Source organism: Solanum tuberosum, unplaced genomic scaffold (assembly GCF_000226075.1).
Source record: "Solanum tuberosum cultivar DM 1-3 516 R44 unplaced genomic scaffold, SolTub_3.0 scf00553, whole genome shotgun sequence".
In the NCBI taxonomy this organism is placed as follows: Eukaryota; Viridiplantae; Streptophyta; class Magnoliopsida; order Solanales; family Solanaceae; genus Solanum; species Solanum tuberosum.
In genome coordinates this window covers 216,007-234,639 of record NW_006239507.1, presented here as the reverse complement: position 1 = coordinate 234,639, position 18,633 = coordinate 216,007, and the positions used below count along the sequence as shown (strand labels likewise).

The following is an 18,633-nucleotide window of genomic DNA, read 5'->3' as shown; positions in this document are numbered from 1 at the left end:
AACAATCGGTTGGTGTGAGTTAAAGTAACTATATGTTGGTGAGAATAATAAATTTTAAAAAGTAATGATGTGATTATAAATTTTATTTACATATGAAACAAATGGTTAGTAGATATAAATGTGGGGTTGTTTTAACAAAATATAAACTCGTGGATCAATTTTTGTATTAAAATATCTCAAATCATGATATGAAATTCCCATATAATTCCATATCATAGTTTTTGGAGAATATGGAATTACATCATGATATGGAATCAGCGTAAAATCGCATGTCCAAATGCTGATTCCATCTCACGATACTATATCGTGATATGGTATCGCATGGCCAAACGCCTACTAAATTTTAGGCTTAAGTCATCTGCGGCCCCTTAAAAGTTGTCTGTATAATTCACTTAGACACCTCAACTAACGCTAGTACCTATTGAACACTTTTATCTATTCAAAACTTGTTCCTAGACATTTTCGGATAATAAGTAAAAAAAATTAAGTGTGTGTAATGCACTTGCTGTGATGTGGCAAAATGACTAATTAAAAGATAACATGTTAGTCGTAGGGTCCAACAATTATAAGAAAAAAAGAATTTTATGTTAAAAAGAATGAAAAAAATTTCAAATAAATGAGAAGCCCAACCCTACCCAGCCCCTTTTCTTCTTCATCTTCTTCCTAACAAGATTTTTTTCTCAAACGACAAAATTCAATATCTTTGTTAATTGCTTTTATTATTATTTTTTATTCCTAATACGTGAGAGAAAATGATATTCAAAGAGACTGATACAAGAGTGATGAAGAAAGAGAGTCTTGAAATCGATAGCAAAGAGAAATCGAGGGAACCTAAATTATTTTTATTGAATCAATCTGATATTATTTTTGATAATTTTAATGGGTTTACATTTTAATTTGAATGGTAATATTTGTTCGAAGGTGATCGAGATGGACGTCAACCGGCTAATTTTTTTCAGCCTGATGTTCTCTCTTCTTTTTTCCCTTCAAATTCAATTAGTCGATTCAATTTTTATTGTTTTTAATAAATGTTGAAAAGAGATAGAATAGAAAAAGAAAGAAAAAAAACAACAATGTGCAGGTCTTCTTTGGTGAAGAAGACGACTTGAAAGGGGGGGGGGGGGGGCTCTTTTTTTTTTTTTTTTGCTTTAATAATTAGTATTACTTTTAAATTATTTTTTTAAAAAAATCAAACTATTTAAATGCCAAGTGGCAAAAAGTATTAATTTTTTTTTGAAAAAATAAAAATAAAAAAATATTTAAGGTTTTTTCACGCGCTCAGCTGAAGTGAAAAACACTTTTTTTGCCACATCAACATTTTGTGTTTAATAGGTTATACTTTTTGAACTATTTAGGTGTTCAATAGGTAATAGTCATAGTTGAGGTATCTATGTGAAATATGCAGACAACTTTAAGGGACTGCAGATGACTTAGGCCTAAATTTTATGGCCATTTATGTAGTTTTCCCTGTATGTATGGCAAAATAGTTTGGTGTTGAATGTTATCCCCTCTTAAGATCCGAAGTTGTGCAGTCGGCCCAAAATAGCCTGGAAAGCCCAAACCCATTATGACCAAGTTATCGATTATACCATTTGCTTCAACACCAATGGACACTGTGTGAGGGAGGAGAAAAAAAATAATATTCAGCTCCAAAACTCAATATTCTCAGATCCAAATCTTAACCACAATGTCGAACTTTGCCGGAGATGAAACTGCTCCTTTCTTCGGCTTCCTTGGTGCTGCCGCTGCCCTCGTCTTCTCATGTAAGTTCTACCTTAGATCTGCAGAGTCCATGGCAGCTGATGTTTGAATTTCGTCTTCTAGTCAACTCATGAAATCGTTTGAATAATGTTAGCACTGCTGCTGGTTCTTTGCATCTACCAGCTTGAAATCTCCGATCAGCCTCTGATCATATTTTATTCCGTATGCTAATTTGCTAGCGTTGCTTTTTTATTACTAGTAGTTCAATTTGTTGCTTTTGATTTACATATGGAGCTGAACAGTATTGAAAATTATATCATTTTATTAAATCTGTACCTGTTATGAGTTATGACCATCTAAGACAGTGAAATTTTGCATCTATAAGATTTAAATATTGGATCCGTCTTTGCTGGAGATACGAGCACATCATATGTGAATCAGCCTAGCTCATCTTATGCTCATTTGCAACTGATCACAAATCTAATTTTATTTTGAATAATTCGTAGGTATGGGGGCAGCTTATGGAACAGCAAAGAGTGGTGTTGGAGTGGCGTCAATGGGAGTGATGAGGCCGGAGTTGGTGATGAAATCAATTGTTCCAGTGGTTATGGCTGGTGTGTTAGGTATTTATGGCTTGATTATTGCTGTGATCATCAGTACTGGGATTAACCCCAAAACAAAGTCGTATTACCTATTTGATGGCTATGCTCATCTCTCATCTGGACTTGCTTGTGGTCTTGCTGGACTTTCTGCTGGAATGGCTATTGGTATTGTTGGAGATGCTGGTGTTAGGTATTGATTCCTTGATTTTTTTTATTGGTTCCGTGTCCTTTTCTTTCTTTGCTTGCTAGTGCCTGTTGAATCTTAATTGAATAGTTAGAATGTGAAAGATCATATATGAAGAACTCCGCCACATTGATTTTTATTGTTATGCTGTTAGAACAAATTGATAGATGGTCTTTGTCTTGTTTGTCATTTGGTAACATGGAGAGGATAAACTTTTAGTTGTCGAACATTTTTACAAAAAAGATAAAGAGAATTGTTTTTAGCAGTCGGAACTAGAGTTTCAGTGAGAGTGGATCTAGTAGAATGTAGTACGTTGCATCTTGATAGAGATTCCTTGGTATGTGTTTTCACAATGCTATGATTTGTGAAGATTGCATTCTAAATAAAGAGTTTAAATCGAGAACATAATTTCCTGGTAATTTTAGTTAAGGTTCAATTTAATTCTTCAGTTCACAATCTTAATTTCAGATCCCCTTCCGTACACACTGTGCTGATAATGTATATCAGATAATAATTCTGAATAAGAAAGATAACATTATCTTTTGTTTTTTTGTGCTTGAGAACCTAAAATTTTAAATTATGGATTAAGACATGTTTAGATGATGATTGATAGTGAGGAGTATATTGTTTGCTCCATTGGTGACTTGAACCCACAACCTTAGGGTTGAAGGTGGAGGGTGCTTACCACTTGAGCAACTGAGTATACTACCAACTCTAATTACTGTGGAAGCAATTTGTGTTTTTATTTGCAATGAGCAAGTAATTTACAAAATATTTAGTAATAATATAATTATCGCACCCAAGGGTGTCATCTAGTAGTCAATGAAGTGAGAAGAATCATGAGCTCTCAGGTACAAATCCTAATGGAGGCATAAAACACAAAGTGATTTCTTTCCATGTACCTAAGCTTTGGTGATCCAACTTATCTGGTACTTGTGTTGGTAGGAGGTATCAGGTACACAATGGGATAATCTAAGTGCGTGCAAGCTGACAGATACACTACAATCAATAAAAAATAGTAGTGTTCCCATTTCAATTTGTTTGACCTATTTTGACTTGACACGACGTTTAAGAATTCTTTTTTTGAATCTCGTGGTAGTAAATTAAAATACGTCAAATGTATCAAAATTTTCATTAATCTTGATTCTTGTGGTTTAAACTAAAGAGTTTCTAAAAAAGGAAAGAATCTTTATTTAAACAGACTAAAAAAGAAGTAGGCCAAACAACTTTCATCTTTTTAACTAAAAAATAAGACTTCCATCTTATTTAGCTTAAAATATAAAATTTCCAACTTATTTAGCTTAAAAATAAAACTTTCATCTTATTTAGCTTAAAAATAAAACTTCCATCTTATTTAGCTTAAAAATAAAACTTCCATTTTAAGTTTATCAAAGTAAAAGAGAATTTATTATTAAAGATATCTACATTTTTAATTGATATATAGAGTATAATTTTTAAGTGAGTAATAAACTACTTATTCAAAATATGTAATTTAGTAGTGGAGTGAATATTTTAAGAGAAATCAATATATAAATAAACATAAGAATTAGACAAATAAATTCAACTAATAATATATTCATAAATAAAAATTGTATTTATAAAATGTAATTCTTTAATAGAAAAATATATTATCATAAAAACAACGATTAATTAAGGTTGTGAATGTTATTATTGTTGTTACAAATTATGTTAATATACATGAATGTAAAAGTGGTGTATAAAAGAGAGTTTAAAGGGGTGATATTCATAAATAAAAATTGTATTTATAAAATGTAATTCTTTAATAGAAAAATATATTATCATAAAAACAACGATTAATTAAGGTTGTGAATGTTATTATTGTTGTTACAAATTATGTTAATATACATGAATGTAAAAGTGGTGTATAAAAGAGAGTTTAAAGGGGTGTTTTTGTTATTTTACATACTTTATCCCAGGATAAGTTATCCTGGGATTACTATTCCACCCCAGGGAGGGATAACTTATCCCAGTATTATTTATTAATCCTGAGATAAGTTATCCCATCCCGTCTAACCAAACAAGGGATTAAGAGACACTAAATTTTATTCCATGATAACTTTCTCTTATCTATCACACCAAACGACCCCTTAGAAAGTTTTCCATGGTTTATCATAGGCATGTATCACGAGTTCAAAACCTAACTATTAAACCAAATCTTGTTTTTAGGTGGAGGACCCATTGTCTCTGATTTTCATAGTTGAAACAACAAATTTCTCAGTCATAAAAAACTATAACTATGAAAAAAGTAGACGAGTTGTAATCTTTTCACCCGTTATTAAAAAGTAGGAATGAGTAGAATGCGCAATATATACCGACTCCAATTTGAAATTGCTTATTTTACTTCCTCCGTTCCAATTTATGTGGTAGAATTTGATTCATCATGAAGTTTAGGAAAGACAGAAAGACTTGGAACTTTTGGTTTTAAACCCGCCATGACCATTTTGTGGTTATATCATGCCATTAAGGATCATATGAGAAATTCAAAATTAAATTGTTTCTAAATATAGAAAGGCACCACTTTTTTTTGGAATGATTTATTAAGGAAATAGTACCACATGAATTGGAATACATGGAGTTGTTTGTTATTGTTTAGTTATTAAATATTGAGTTAACCATTGTGTACCATTATCCTTTGATAGTGGGAACATTTGCCTTCCACAAGTTATTTTTTGGTTTTTAAATGTAGAACTAAGTTATATTGGTTCTGAAAGTTCAACATTACCATGACTAGAGGTGATATAGCAACATATCAAATTTTATATTGGTTTTGAAAGTTCAAATTTTCAAATGAAATGTTTGTCCATAAGTTTTTTTTTTTATGACCGTGGTGTCCGGGCCAACTTTTGTGTTCCTCGACTAATTCCACTTTATACATGCCACCTCCCACCAACAACAGGTACTAGGTAACTTTGTCCACCAAGGCTAGGACAAAAAGGAAGATTCACTAGTGTTTTTTGTTCCCACTGAATTTTGAATCTGAAACCTCAGGGTTCTCAACCACTTCATTGACTACTAGGCCACACCCTTGGGTGTCAATGTTTGTCCATAGGTTGAGCTAGTAATACATCTTAAATTGCTTTAACTTGTCAAAAAGTATATTGTGTGTGCAACTTAATCTCATGCACTCTTGAGGGGCTTGCATTTTTGTTTTCTTAATTATTGCTTTGGAAAACTTAGGGATCACTATTCAAATAATGTCTTTTCTTGTTTGACTTAGGTCAATAACATTCTACCTTTCTCGAAAGATGTAAACTAATCTTTTCGTCTGTTCCAAAGTGTTGGTGTATGCTTTATATGTAAAAACACCATTCCTCTTTTATGCTCCCCTTTTGAATATATACTACTTAAAAGGTAACATGTCACAACTTCTACTTTTTAAAATCTCAAAGTTGTCAAAAAATAACATCTTCATCTTCTATGATTGCCAGGACTTGTAGGAGTGTTATTTATGATTATTTTATTCTGCTTTTCCCTCCTCTTAGAAAATAAATTTTAGCGACAATGTGTGCTGTTATTTCTTTTCTTTTATTTGCAGTTTCAAGCTACTGTTAAAATTCATTGACCTTTTCCAGTCCATCCAGATTTAGTTTTCCCATTAAGTTAAAAAACAAAGATAAGCACTAGTTTCATCCTGCATCAGTTGGGGGATAGCTGTTAACATAACCTGTAGGTTGATTATTTTGTGACATTCCTGAAAAGTAAACCCCGCTTTTGGGGCTATACCGGGTTTGTTGTTGTATTCCTGCAAAGGAAACTTATGTAACTTAAAATTAAAGAGAGACCTGAAGTCTTGTAGAAGCATTTCTCCTAAGAAAGTGGGAAGCGAATAGAAAAGAAAATAACATTCTTGCATTTCAATCCCAGTGGTTAGTTAAGGCTCAATGGTTTTCTTTGAATCTTGCAATTTTTGTGGTCTAAGGTGTTGACTTGCAGAGCAAACTGTCCCAGATGAAGGTGCATGTTTGCAGTTAATATAGCTGAAATATAGTAGGGGTATATTTAACAGAATGGGTGCCTTTCATTCATTGCTCTGCCCTAGGATTCCTTCTCTCCATATCTTTTAGCCACTCGTCAACTCTTCACGCTTAGTTACTGTTCCCAGCTTATGGTAATATCTGTTACATGTTAGGAAAAAAACATACAACGACTTCTGGAGATCACCCATTAAAACTGTCTAAATTCTTTCCCTTTTATTCCCAAGTCTATATGACTGCGCCTAAAGTATGCATGGCATGTAACGACCAAACACTCAATCTAATGACTGTTGCAGGCTAGTTATTACATATTCAGCTTAGGATTGATCCATTCTATTCACTTTGGTTGGGATGGCTTATTTGTATTTTCTGTTGTCAAGCTGATCGTAGCTTTATAATTGATTCCTATTTGTGTACTGAACAACAATCATTTTCTAGGGCTAATGCACAACAACCCAAGCTTTTTGTTGGGATGATCCTCATTCTCATTTTCGCTGAAGCCTTGGCTCTTTATGGGCTTATTGTTGGCATTATCTTGTCTTCCCGAGCTGGGCAGTCTAGAGCTGAGTGAAGTTGACTCCGTTCTTGCCGCACTGTATGCGAGACTTCAGAAGATCAAGACAGCTGTAGCCTAAAGTCAAAAAGTATCTATTACGTGTATTGTTATTCATGACACCACCACTGTCACTTCAATTTGTTGGTGTTATGTGCTGTTTGTAGAAATAGGAATTCATTTTTTTCCATTTAATAATAGCTTAAAGAGCTGTGCAATTTGGTCTGTATTTATTGTGTATTTTTGCACTCATTATTTGTGAACAGTCTGAGAACTATTTCTTTTCTAAGATTCGTGCATGTACGAACTACTTTTCATCTAGTATATCATGTTTACTCTGCATCTATGGGATTGAATTTGAATATTTCTTTTATCAACCAAGTTATATTTGGTGGTACTTACTTGAAGGTGCATATACTTGGTGCTCATAATGTATTCATTAATTTATAAGTAAAAGGTACTATTTTTTATGACAATAAATATTAATCGAGTTGACTCAGGATACATCAGTTTCAACTTGCAATTTTACCGTTCATATTTTACATAATGTAAAATTAAAGAGAGACCTGAAGTCTTGTAGAAGCATTTCTCCTAAGAAAGTGGGAAGCGAATAGAAAAGAAAATAACATTCTTGCATTTCAATCCCAGTGGTTAGTTAAGGCTCAATGGTTTTCTTTGAATCTTGCAATTTTTGTGGTCTAAGGTGTTGACTTGCAGAGCAAACTGTCCCAGATGAAGGTGCATGTTTGCAGTTAATATAGCTGAAATATAGTAGGGGTATATTTAACAGAATGGGTGCCTTTCATTCATTGCTCTGCCCTAGGATTCCTTCTCTCCATATCTTTTAGCCACTCGTCAACTCTTCACGCTTAGTTACTGTTCCCAGCTTATGGTAATATCTGTTACATGTTAGGAAAAAAACATACAACGACTTCTGGAGATCACCCATTAAAACTGTCTAAATTCTTTCCCTTTTATTCCCAAGTCTATATGACTGCGCCTAAAGTATGCATGGCATGTAACGACCAAACACTCAATCTAATGACTGTTGCAGGCTAGTTATTACATATTCAGCTTAGGATTGATCCATTCTATTCACTTTGGTTGGGATGGCTTATTTGTATTTTCTGTTGTCAAGCTGATCGTAGCTTTATAATTGATTCCTATTTGTGTACTGAACAACAATCATTTTCTAGGGCTAATGCACAACAACCCAAGCTTTTTGTTGGGATGATCCTCATTCTCATTTTCGCTGAAGCCTTGGCTCTTTATGGGCTTATTGTTGGCATTATCTTGTCTTCCCGAGCTGGGCAGTCTAGAGCTGAGTGAAGTTGACTCCGTTCTTGCCGCACTGTATGTGAGACTTCAGAAGATCAAGACAGCTAAAGCCGAAAGTCAAAAAGTATCTATTACGTGTATTGTTATTCATGACACCACCACTGTCACTTCAATTTGTTGGTGTTATGTGCTGTTTGTAGAAATAGGAATTCATTTTTTTCCATTTAATAATAGCTTAAAGAGCTGTGCAATTTGGTCTGTATTTAACACCCATTAAAACTGTCTAAATTCTTTCCCTTTTATTCCCAAGTCTATATGACTGCGCCTAAAGTATGCATGGCATGTAACGACCAAACACTCAATCTAATGACTGTTGCAGGCTAGTTATTACATATTCAGCTTAGGATTGATCCATTCTATTCACTTTGGTTGGGATGGCTTATTTGTATTTTCTGTTGTCAAGCTGATCGTAGCTTTATAATTGATTCCTATTTGTGTACTGAACAACAATCATTTTCTAGGGCTAATGCACAACAACCCAAGCTTTTTGTTGGGATGATCCTCATTCTCATTTTCGCTGAAGCCTTGGCTCTTTATGGGCTTATTGTTGGCATTATCTTGTCTTCCCGAGCTGGGCAGTCTAGAGCTGAGTGAAGTTGACTCCGTTCTTGCCGCACTGTATGTGAGACTTCAGAAGATCAAGACAGCTAAAGCCGAAAGTCAAAAAGTATCTATTACGTGTATTGTTATTCATGACACCACCACTGTCACTTCAATTTGTTGGTGTTATGTGCTGTTTGTAGAAATAGGAATTCATTTTTTTCCATTTAATAATAGCTTAAAGAGCTGTGCAATTTGGTCTGTATTTAATGTGTATTTTGCACTCATTATTTGTGAACAGTCTGAGAACTATTTCTTTTCTAAGATTCGTGCATGTACGAACTACTTTTCATCTAGTATATCATGTTTACTCTGCATCTATGGGATTGAATTTGAATATTTCTTTTATCAACCAAGTTATATTTGGTGGTACTTACTTGAAGGTGCATATACTTGGTGCTCATAATGTATTCATTAATTTATAAGTAAAAGGTACTATTTTTTATGACAATAAATATTAATCGAGTTGACTCAGGATACATCAGTTTCAACTTGCAATTTTACCGTTCATATTTTACATAATGCATTGCTTATTCTAAAATTATATCTAAATCGCTTTAAAATGTTTTGTACAGAATAACATGAGATACATGTGCTGAAAATTAGTAAGTAGAGAAGGATGAACCTATTATACAGCTTCAATCCATGCACCACCTGGCCAATGGACAACCAATATTGTGACTAACACTTATGGGGTCTCAGTATCAGAAATTTATGACTTAAATTATTCGGGTGCATAGGTTATAAGGTGGGTGTAGGGACTAGAATTCTCTTCTTTCCAGACAAATGGATCGCCAGAGTTCATTCATGGAGGATTTTCCAGATTTATTTTCTTTTGGTGGCAACCCTGAAGCCTCTATTGCTGAGACCTGGACTAACCAAGGATGAAATATCATCTTTAGGAGGCTTCTAAATGACGGGGAGGTTGAGAGAGTGGCCAGCTTACTGCAAAGATTAAATGATTTCTCTGGTTTAAATACTAGCCCTGATACAATGATAGATGGAGACATGATAGGGATGAAAATTTTTCAGTGGAAGATTATACAGAAGAAATTTGTCCTCACAAACTGGGAGCATCTCTGGACCTTGGAAACAAATATGGAAATCTAATATCCTACCAAGATCAAGTGTTTCACATGTCAAGTATGTAGAAGAGCATGCCTAACTCATGAGAAACTGAAAAAGAGAGGTTTTGAGATTGTCGCAAGGTGCTTCTTTTGCCATGAAAAGGAGGAAACAAATAGTCATCTGTTTCTTCATTGTAGAGTGAGTTCTCAGGTGTGGCATATGTTTTACAATCTCCTCCAAAAATCATGGGTGATGCCTGAGCATACAACAGATCTTCTAACCTGCTGGATGAGGAGAGGTGGAGTAAAAAACAGGAAAAAATGGTGGAGCCTAGTCCCTTCTTGCATATGGTGGTCAATCTGGAAGGAAAGAAATAATCGATGTTTTGAGAATATTACTAATCCAATGCAATATTTTCGGTGTAAAGAAGAGGGTATAGATGAGGTAGGACAGCTAGTAGACTTCCTAGGCTCTCTGTAATTAGGATTACTTGCATTGTAATTTTTTGATGGTTGACAGTATACCCGCGTTGCTGAGGAATACAACTTTACCTTGCTTAAAAAAACATGTGGATACTTGCAGGAAGCACAACCAGATTGACATAAAACAGTATAACCAACAATTCTGTAATTTAACAAAATCAAACACAGAGCACCTAAAAATAGCCACTTGGTTAGCAAGAGCACTTGTATCTCATTATAATTTTTTTTGAAACATTAGGCAGAACTACATTATTATCATATAAACACAGATCCCTTGTGTGCTTTTCATCATTAATCTTGTATAGTGAAAAAGGAGATAGCTCAATCTAATGACTCTTTTTTCCCCTCTACCTTTCATAACCACTCTTGCTAAACCTTTTTCACTTTATTTACAATGTACATTGTATTGTATGTATCATTAGGTATCTAATCATTACTTACATTTTTACACTCTATATCTGTCTCGTTATTAGGGAAATCTACACTTGGTTTACAAAGTCCAAACATGAATTGCTAATTTATAAAAGACGAAATGGCTTGGGAGATCCTTGTACTTATTTTGATTTGTAAACCTAACTACTTAGGTTACAACTGTAAATGTACTGACTCCAGATCAGTTTCTGTTGCTTGGGATAGAACTATGAGTGGAGGAAATGGAGGAGTCATAGTGGAAGAAGAAAGTGGAATTTCTAAGGCATAAAGTAGCTCGCGAGGGACTTGAACTTGATTTCCCTATGATCACAAAACAATATTTTGTTCAAAACAATTTGATGTAAAAATGTAAAATGATGTGGCAAGTTTTATCTCAGTTCACTTTTTTGATTTGGAACTCTAGTCGAGCTGATGGCGAGATCAATTCTTTGTTGGAGTTTCATGAGGAAGGAGAGGAACCACTGATGCAAGTCTACATATCATAGAGCTGGCAGCGGAGGTGTACAAGTTAGTTAGTGGGTGATGTCCAATAGTTAGTTGGTGCCCATTAGTTAGTTACAATTCTGTTACAAAAGTCAGTTGAATGTTCAGGAGTAGTTAGTTGAATTCATTAGTGGATTAGATCCATATATACCAGGTAAAAGATTTCAATTGATTCATTAAATGATGATACATTTCTTTTTCTTCTAAAATTCTCTCTCTTCTGATATCTCGGCTTCCAGTCGTGAATTAGCATCTCAGTTCTTCAAGTTCAAAGCTCCTAGAATTGTTCTTCTTAATTGATGCTTAATTGACTGTCATTGTGCATCAACCACCGCCAAATGGTGCTTTTACAAAAGTATGGCAGTGTGATTGAGAGACACAATGAGTCTGGAGTGGTTTAAAGTAGTGTGTTGGAACCACTAGGTGATGCCTGATAAAGTGGACTGGGTTGACAAATCAGAATGAAGTACGAGGGTCTTTTAGTCATTCACTTTTATTGTGTAGTATAAATTATTGTCTTCCTCTTAATGGTCCACAAACAGCTAGCTAAAGAAGACTTGTGCAAAAACTTTGAGAAGACTTTGTGAAGGAGCAAACACAACTATGGCCGATCCTGTAATTGGTGCTACAGTTCAAGTTTTGCTTGAAAAACTGCTTTCTCTCACTATTGAGGAACTCAGTAGCTCAAGGGACTGCAAGAAAGATCTGGAAATGCTTACATAAAATGTATCCTTGATCCAAGCTTTCATTCATGATGCTGAAAGACGACAAGTTGACGATCAGGCTGTGAAACTATGGCTCAAGATGCTTGAGAGAGCTGATGAAAATGTGTTTGACGAATTCAGGTATGAATCTATCAAAAGACAAGTGAAGATCCGAAACAAACCAATGAAAAAGGTCAGTGATTACTTTTCTCATACAGATTTTAAGAGCAAAATGTCACGAAAAATCAACAACATCAATGAAGAGTTGAGGGCTATCAATAAGTTAGCCAAAAACCTCGGTCTCCAATCACTCATGGTTCCTCTTCAGCAAATCCTATCAATTCGTGAAACAAATTCCGTAGTAGTTGCTTCGGAGGTTGTTGGTAGAGACAACGATGTTGCAGAAATAAAGAGGAAGATGTTGAACATGAGAGATGATATTGTTCTGTCCACAGGGGTTTAGGGAAAACAACTGTGGCTAAGAGAAATTTCAACGATGAACAGATCGAGAAACACTTTGAAAAGAGAGTTTGGTTGTGTCTACCTGAAATGTCAGAAACGAAGAGCTTTCTTCAACTAATCCTCGAATCATTGACAAAGAGGAAAGTTGAGGTCCAAAGCAGAGACATAATAGTCAAGATGCTACAAGATGAACTGGCAGGAAGAAAGTAATTGCTTGTCCTGGATGATTTGTGGCATGTTAACTCTACATTGTGGGTAGAGTTTGTAGATACTTTGCGAGGAATGATTACATCCCGAGGAAACTTCATTCTCGTGACTACTCGTATGGAACAGGTGGCGTCCACAGTAGCAACAGTAGGTCCTCATAGGTTGGAAAAATTAGCAAAAGATCATTGTTGGTCCATTTTCAAACAAAGAGCATTTGTTGATGGGGAAGTTCCAGAGGAAATAGTGATCATGGAGAACAGGATTGTTGAAATGTGTCAAGGTCTACCATTGGCTGCAAGTGTGTTGGGAGGCCTCTTACGCAACAAGCAAAAACATGAATGGCAGGCAATTCTTGATGGAAACCCCCTTGTTGCAAGTGAAGATGATAACGGAGAAAATAACATTAAGAAAATCCTAAAACTCAGCTATGATTATCTACCATCTCCACATCTGAAAAAATGCTTTGCTTACTTTGCAATGTTTCCAAAAGATTTTGAGTTTGAAAAGGACCAACTAATCCAACTCTGGATGGCAGAAGGCATTCTTCATCCATGTCAAGAGATCACTGTAATGGAAGACATCGGGTACAAGTTCTTTCAGCTCTTGTTGCGAAATTCCTTGCTGCAAGATGTTAAGTTAGATAAGCACAACAACATAACACACTGTAAGATGCACGATCTTGTGCATGGTTTGGCTGGGGATATCATAAAATCTAAACTATTTGATCCGAGGAGCGATGGTGGAGAAAATCTTTCTCAAGAGCGATATTTTGGATGGGACTCACCAAGTGATCAAATAGATAAGATAAAAGAGCCAGAATGTTTGTGCACACTGTTTTGGAGAAGCAATTATATATCGGAAGATATGCTGTTGAGCTTTAAGTTCTTGAGAGTTTTAAATTTGTCCAGTTCAGGAATCAAGGAGTTGTCAGCCAAAATAGGGAAGCTGATACACTTAAGATATCTTGATCTCTCGGACACTAAGATCACAGCCTTGCCCCACTCCATTTGCGAGCTTTATAATTTGCAAACATTTAGATTCTACAAATTCGGTTCACTCTTGGCACTTCCATATGAGATGGGAAATATGATAAGTTTGCGACACATATACTTCTGTTCTCGGTCTCAGACGCCACTTAACATGGGACAATTGACTTGTCTTCAGACCCTACAGTATTTCAATGTGGGTTTAGAGAAAGGTCGTCGAATAGAAGAATTAGGTCATTTGAAGAACCTTAGAGGTAAGTTGAGGATCAATGGTCTCCAATTGGTCCGTAATAGAGAAGAAGCTTGAACATCATATCTACGGGAGAAACTGAATATTTACAAGCTGGCATATTTATGGTCCATGAGGAATCAAAAGGATGTGCAATCAATGATCAGCATGTGTTGGATGGTCTTCAACCGCATCCTAACTTGAAAACATTAGAAGTGAAGAACTACTTGGGTACTAGATTTTCTTCATGGTTCAGTGAAGAATCGCTACCAAATTTGGTCAAGTTGAAATTAAGTGGTTGCAAAAGGTGCATTGAAATTCCACCGCTTGGCCAACTGAAGTTCCTTCGGCATCTTGAGCTGATAGGACTCCTTGAATTGGAATTCATCGGACCTACATTTTATGGTGTCGAGGTTAATGATAATGGATCGTGCAGCAAAATCCAAGTGTTCCCGTCATTGAAAGAGCTTCTATGGGAGAATATGCATAGCCTTATTGAGTGGAATTGATACCAACAACAAGAGGGGTAAGAATGTTTGCTAAGCTTGAGAATTTGAGGATTAGAAACTGTCCATTGTTAAAAAGTACTCTGAATCAATTTGAAATCCTACGTGAATTAGAGATTGCGAGAGTTGACAGTAAAAATGCCGTTGTTGAACTTGTGCAGCAACTTGACATCTCTCGTAAATTTAAGGGTCTATTTTGTGAAAGAGCTCACTTGTTTACCAGATGAGATGCTACGCAACAACGTTTCACTTCAACACCTATGGGTCTCAGTGTGCGGTGAGTTTCATGAATTCCCACAAAGCTTGTATAATCTCCGTTCTCTTAAGAGCTTAATGATTGACAGCTGCACCAATTTCAGTTCCTTTCCTGTTCCCAGTGGAGAGAATTATTTGACTTCCCTCCAATGTTTTCATTTATACAATTGTGATGGATTGACCAGTTTACCAAGTGGAATGCTAGAGCATTGTCCTTCACTTTACATGTGGGGGAAATGACTTCACTTTCATGCTTGGGTTTATCACTTTGTCCCAACTTGATTAGTGTACCCGCAGGGAGCCTTCACCTTATCACTGGGTTACGGCGTTTCGAAATTGGTCCTTTCTCAGAGATGGTGGATTTTGAGGAATTCCAATTTGATATTTAATGGCATTCAGTCTCTTCATACATTGGAGGTGTGGGGACACTTGCACTGGGATTCTCTGCCCTATCAGCTTATGTAACTCTCTGATCTGACAGAGATCAAAATATATGGATTCGGAATTGAGGCTCTTCCTCATAGATTTGGAGACCTTACTTCTCTTGAAAGATTTACTCTAGTGGGGTGCAAACGGCTACAACATTTGGACTTCTCAGATGCCATGCCCAAATTACGATATCTGTGGATAAGTGATTGTCCATTGTTAGAAGCTCTGTCAGATGCAGGGATGACAATTGGGTGGGTTGGGTCAAATTTGGGCAGATCATAATGAGTTATAACAACAATCGGGTCAAAATCCAACTCAACCGTCAAGACCCAACCCAATTTTTACTAAATTTAATTATTTTATTTATTCTTTAAAATTATTTTAGTACCTAATAAAATTATCCTTTTCTTTATTATGGCTATATATAACATATCTAATTGAAAAAAAGTTTTTCAATAAAGTTTTTTTAAAAATATTCTGATAAGTTTTGTCATGAGCCAATTTGAGTTACATATCAACCCAATTTTTAATGGATTAAACTAATAAATGAGCGGGTCAATAACCCGTCCAAACTTAAATGGGTTGGCAGGTTGGGTTTGATTTTGGCACTCCTAGTCGAATGGGCTCGCAACCTTGTTTCTTTGCAAGAGTCAGTTTTATCAAAATGTGAAAAACTAAAGCATCTACCCTCCAGAGATCATGCCATGTGACACCACACCAAATTCCGAAACCTGGAAATTAAAGGCTGCCCTAAGTTAGAAGAAAGTTGCACAAATCGGAGTGACCCAAACTCCCAATGGTCCAACATTGCCCGTATTCCAAAAATTAAAGTAGGTGGAAACATAATTCAGAACTTGAGTAAGTTTCAGTTTTTGAGTCTCATTTTTAATTTTTGTTTTCCACGAGTTACTCTCCTCCGTTATCCTTCTATAGTTTTTCAAACATTTTTTGTTCCACTTGAAACAAAATTTATGAATATCTATATTACAGTTAAGATATGGTTTAATCATGAATATTTATGTGTGTTTTTTCTCATTGGTTATTAGTTTCAAGGTCATGCTAGAATGTTGCTGTGGCATTTCAAGTCAAAATCCATGGGCGGCAACTACATTAGGTAAACTTTCATTTAGAATACTGTAACAAGTTTGTCAAGTTTTTCTGTTCACTCTCATGACACAATTTTACTGTTTAACAGGGTTGGTTATGTACGACAAAGGAACCACCACATTTGTTTTGTTGAAAAACAGAATCTTCAGCCGTAGACTGTTTCATGAGCATTTGGTAAAGACTGCATAATCTCTCAACATTTTACTCTTCTAACAACTATTAAATTAAATTCTACGTCGCTGATTTTTCCAAGTGAAGCTATTTTTTTTTATGTACGGGTATGTTTTGATAAATTATCTTCTCAGGTACTTTGGTCAAGGTAGAAAAGGTATCCGTGGATCGAGCCATCAAATTCTGTTCATGAGCTATTCATAAGATGAAGCTAGAAGGTTACTGTGATATAAAGACAAAATGTATGTCCATTGCAAACTGCACCTTACTTCTATGCACGCCAAGACTTGAAAGCTATGCGGAAGTATAAGGTATGCCCGGGAATAACTTTGTCAATTTTACTTTTCAGCTCCTTTTTCTCATTAAAATACTGAAACGTTTAATAGGTATTATCGTTCAACAATTTAGTCTTTCTCTTAATCCTCTAATATTATTATACACTTCATTATATGGTATGATGGAAGTCATAAAGTGGTAAAGGAAATTGTTCGTTCTCTTTGAAGAAATTGATTGGCATAACATTGTTGGTATACACAGGATTCTTAGATGCATGACATATTTCATTTTGGATTCCGTTGATAGTAGATTTGACAGCAGAGGCCTTTAATTTCTTGCACATAGTGTACATGCCTTTTCGTACAAATAGAGTTTTTGATTCCAGCAAACATTTTGAACTTAATTCTTATCTGCTGCAAGCATCATTGCCTAGTTGATAGCTTCTTTAATGTAGCTCTGCCTTTTCTCTTGAAGTTTATCTTTGCCGCATAATAAACAAAGAGGATAGACGGTATAGAGTCAGGTCCATCCCAGTTTGAACTCTCAGTCCATGCTCTAGTTGGGCCTGGGCGTGAAGGGATTACGTTGTTAGAGTGGGTAAAAGTCCCATATTAGTTTGGGAATGAACTGGTGGTCAATTTAATGTTTATATAAACTTGGACAATCATCCCCTCATGAGCTAGCTTTTGAGTTGAATTAGGCCTAAATGTCGTGCTACATCAGTGTCGTTATATCAAGAATCTAATTTTACTTTAAATTATCTTCACGAAGAAAACAACTAGATAAAATTAAATGTTAATTTGGTGATTTATCAGCTGATAATAATGAATTTTAGTTGGCTCATGCACCTTTTAATAGAGCGTAATGATGATTTTTTCGTGTTGAAATATTCAGATCCATGTGAGTATTATTGTGGCTTACATCGCGAATTAAGAAAGACAAAGATCAAATGCTAGCTAGACATTGTAGATCTTACATGCTCAAATTGGCCAAGGAACAAACGTCACCAACCGAAATAGAGCAAACATCTATGAAAAAAGATGTGTCTACATTATTATCTGAGGATAGTATTGAATACTTTTATATTGATGTTAAGAATTTGATAATTGTATTTATATTTTTAATTTATGATATTGTCATTAAGTTAAGAAAATCGATGGATTTAACTTTAAATTTATTATATATTTTATTTATTACTCCCTCTGTCCCAATTTATGTGACACATTTTGGATTTCGAGATTCAAACAAGTCTATCTTTGACCGTAAATTTTCATATATCTTTTAAATATTTTGAATTATCAATTATTGTGACTTATAGTACTTTTTATGTAGTTTACAAATATATGAATTTCATTTTAAAAAAATTGAAGATTTCAAGAGCAAATTCTCGGTCAAACTTAAACTGTTTGACTCTCGAAAAGCGAAATGTGTCACATAAATTGGGACAGAGGGAGTAGTATTTAACTGGGATTCGACGACGGACTTAAAAAAGCCAAAGGGCTTGATATATCCCTCAATTTTGTCATATAGAGCTGATATACCCCTCGTTATAAAAATAACTCACATATACCCCTAACGCTACAATAATGGCTTACATATACCCCTACCATTACAAAAGTGGTTCACATATACTCCTACCATTACAAAAGCAAAAAAATAATTTTTAATTTATTTTTTTAAAAAAATAAAAAATCATGTATTTATCTTTTTCACACATAAATTATTTTTTGACTTCTGATTATTATTATTTGAGTATTTTTTTTCTTTCATTCTTTAGTGTAAAAATAATAGATGTGGAAAGAAAGAAGTGTGAATGAGAAAAGATTAAAAAGTTAAAAAAGAATTTAAAATTAATTATTTTGT

At 34.8% G+C, this 18,633-nt stretch overlaps 2 protein-coding genes across 5 annotated transcripts; both read left to right on the top strand.

Annotated features, from left to right (window-relative positions):
• Positions 1-1,602: 1,602 nt before the first annotated feature.
• On the top strand, positions 1,603-7,381 carry LOC102592105 (V-type proton ATPase 16 kDa proteolipid subunit). The gene is made up of 3 exons (XM_006365866.2): positions 1,603-1,763; positions 2,208-2,493; positions 6,921-7,381. The coding sequence occupies exons 1-3, from the start codon at positions 1,688-1,690 to the stop codon at positions 7,051-7,053; spliced, it is 495 nt and encodes a 164-aa protein (XP_006365928.1). The 5' UTR covers positions 1,603-1,687; the 3' UTR covers positions 7,054-7,381.
• A 3,609-nt stretch (positions 7,382-10,990) lies between these two features.
• On the top strand, positions 10,991-17,868 carry LOC102591772 (putative disease resistance protein RGA3). Of its 4 annotated transcripts, XM_015304656.1 has the most exons (6): positions 10,991-14,552; positions 14,694-14,809; positions 16,263-16,330; positions 16,412-16,497; positions 16,629-16,805; positions 17,665-17,862. In XM_015304656.1, exon 1 carries the CDS (start codon positions 12,887-12,889, stop codon positions 14,102-14,104), a length of 1,218 nt encoding a protein of 405 aa, XP_015160142.1. In that variant the 5' UTR covers positions 10,991-12,886; the 3' UTR covers positions 14,105-14,552; positions 14,694-14,809; positions 16,263-16,330; positions 16,412-16,497; positions 16,629-16,805; positions 17,665-17,862. The 4 variants fall into 4 exon arrangements, 3 of the variants coding, with proteins under 3 accessions (XP_015160142.1, XP_015160140.1, XP_015160141.1); XM_015304654.1 differs by having other exon boundaries at positions 10,991-14,809; XM_015304655.1 differs by lacking the exon at positions 17,665-17,862 and adding an exon at positions 17,032-17,243 and having other exon boundaries at positions 10,991-14,809.
• The last annotated feature ends 765 nt before the right edge of the window (positions 17,869-18,633 follow it).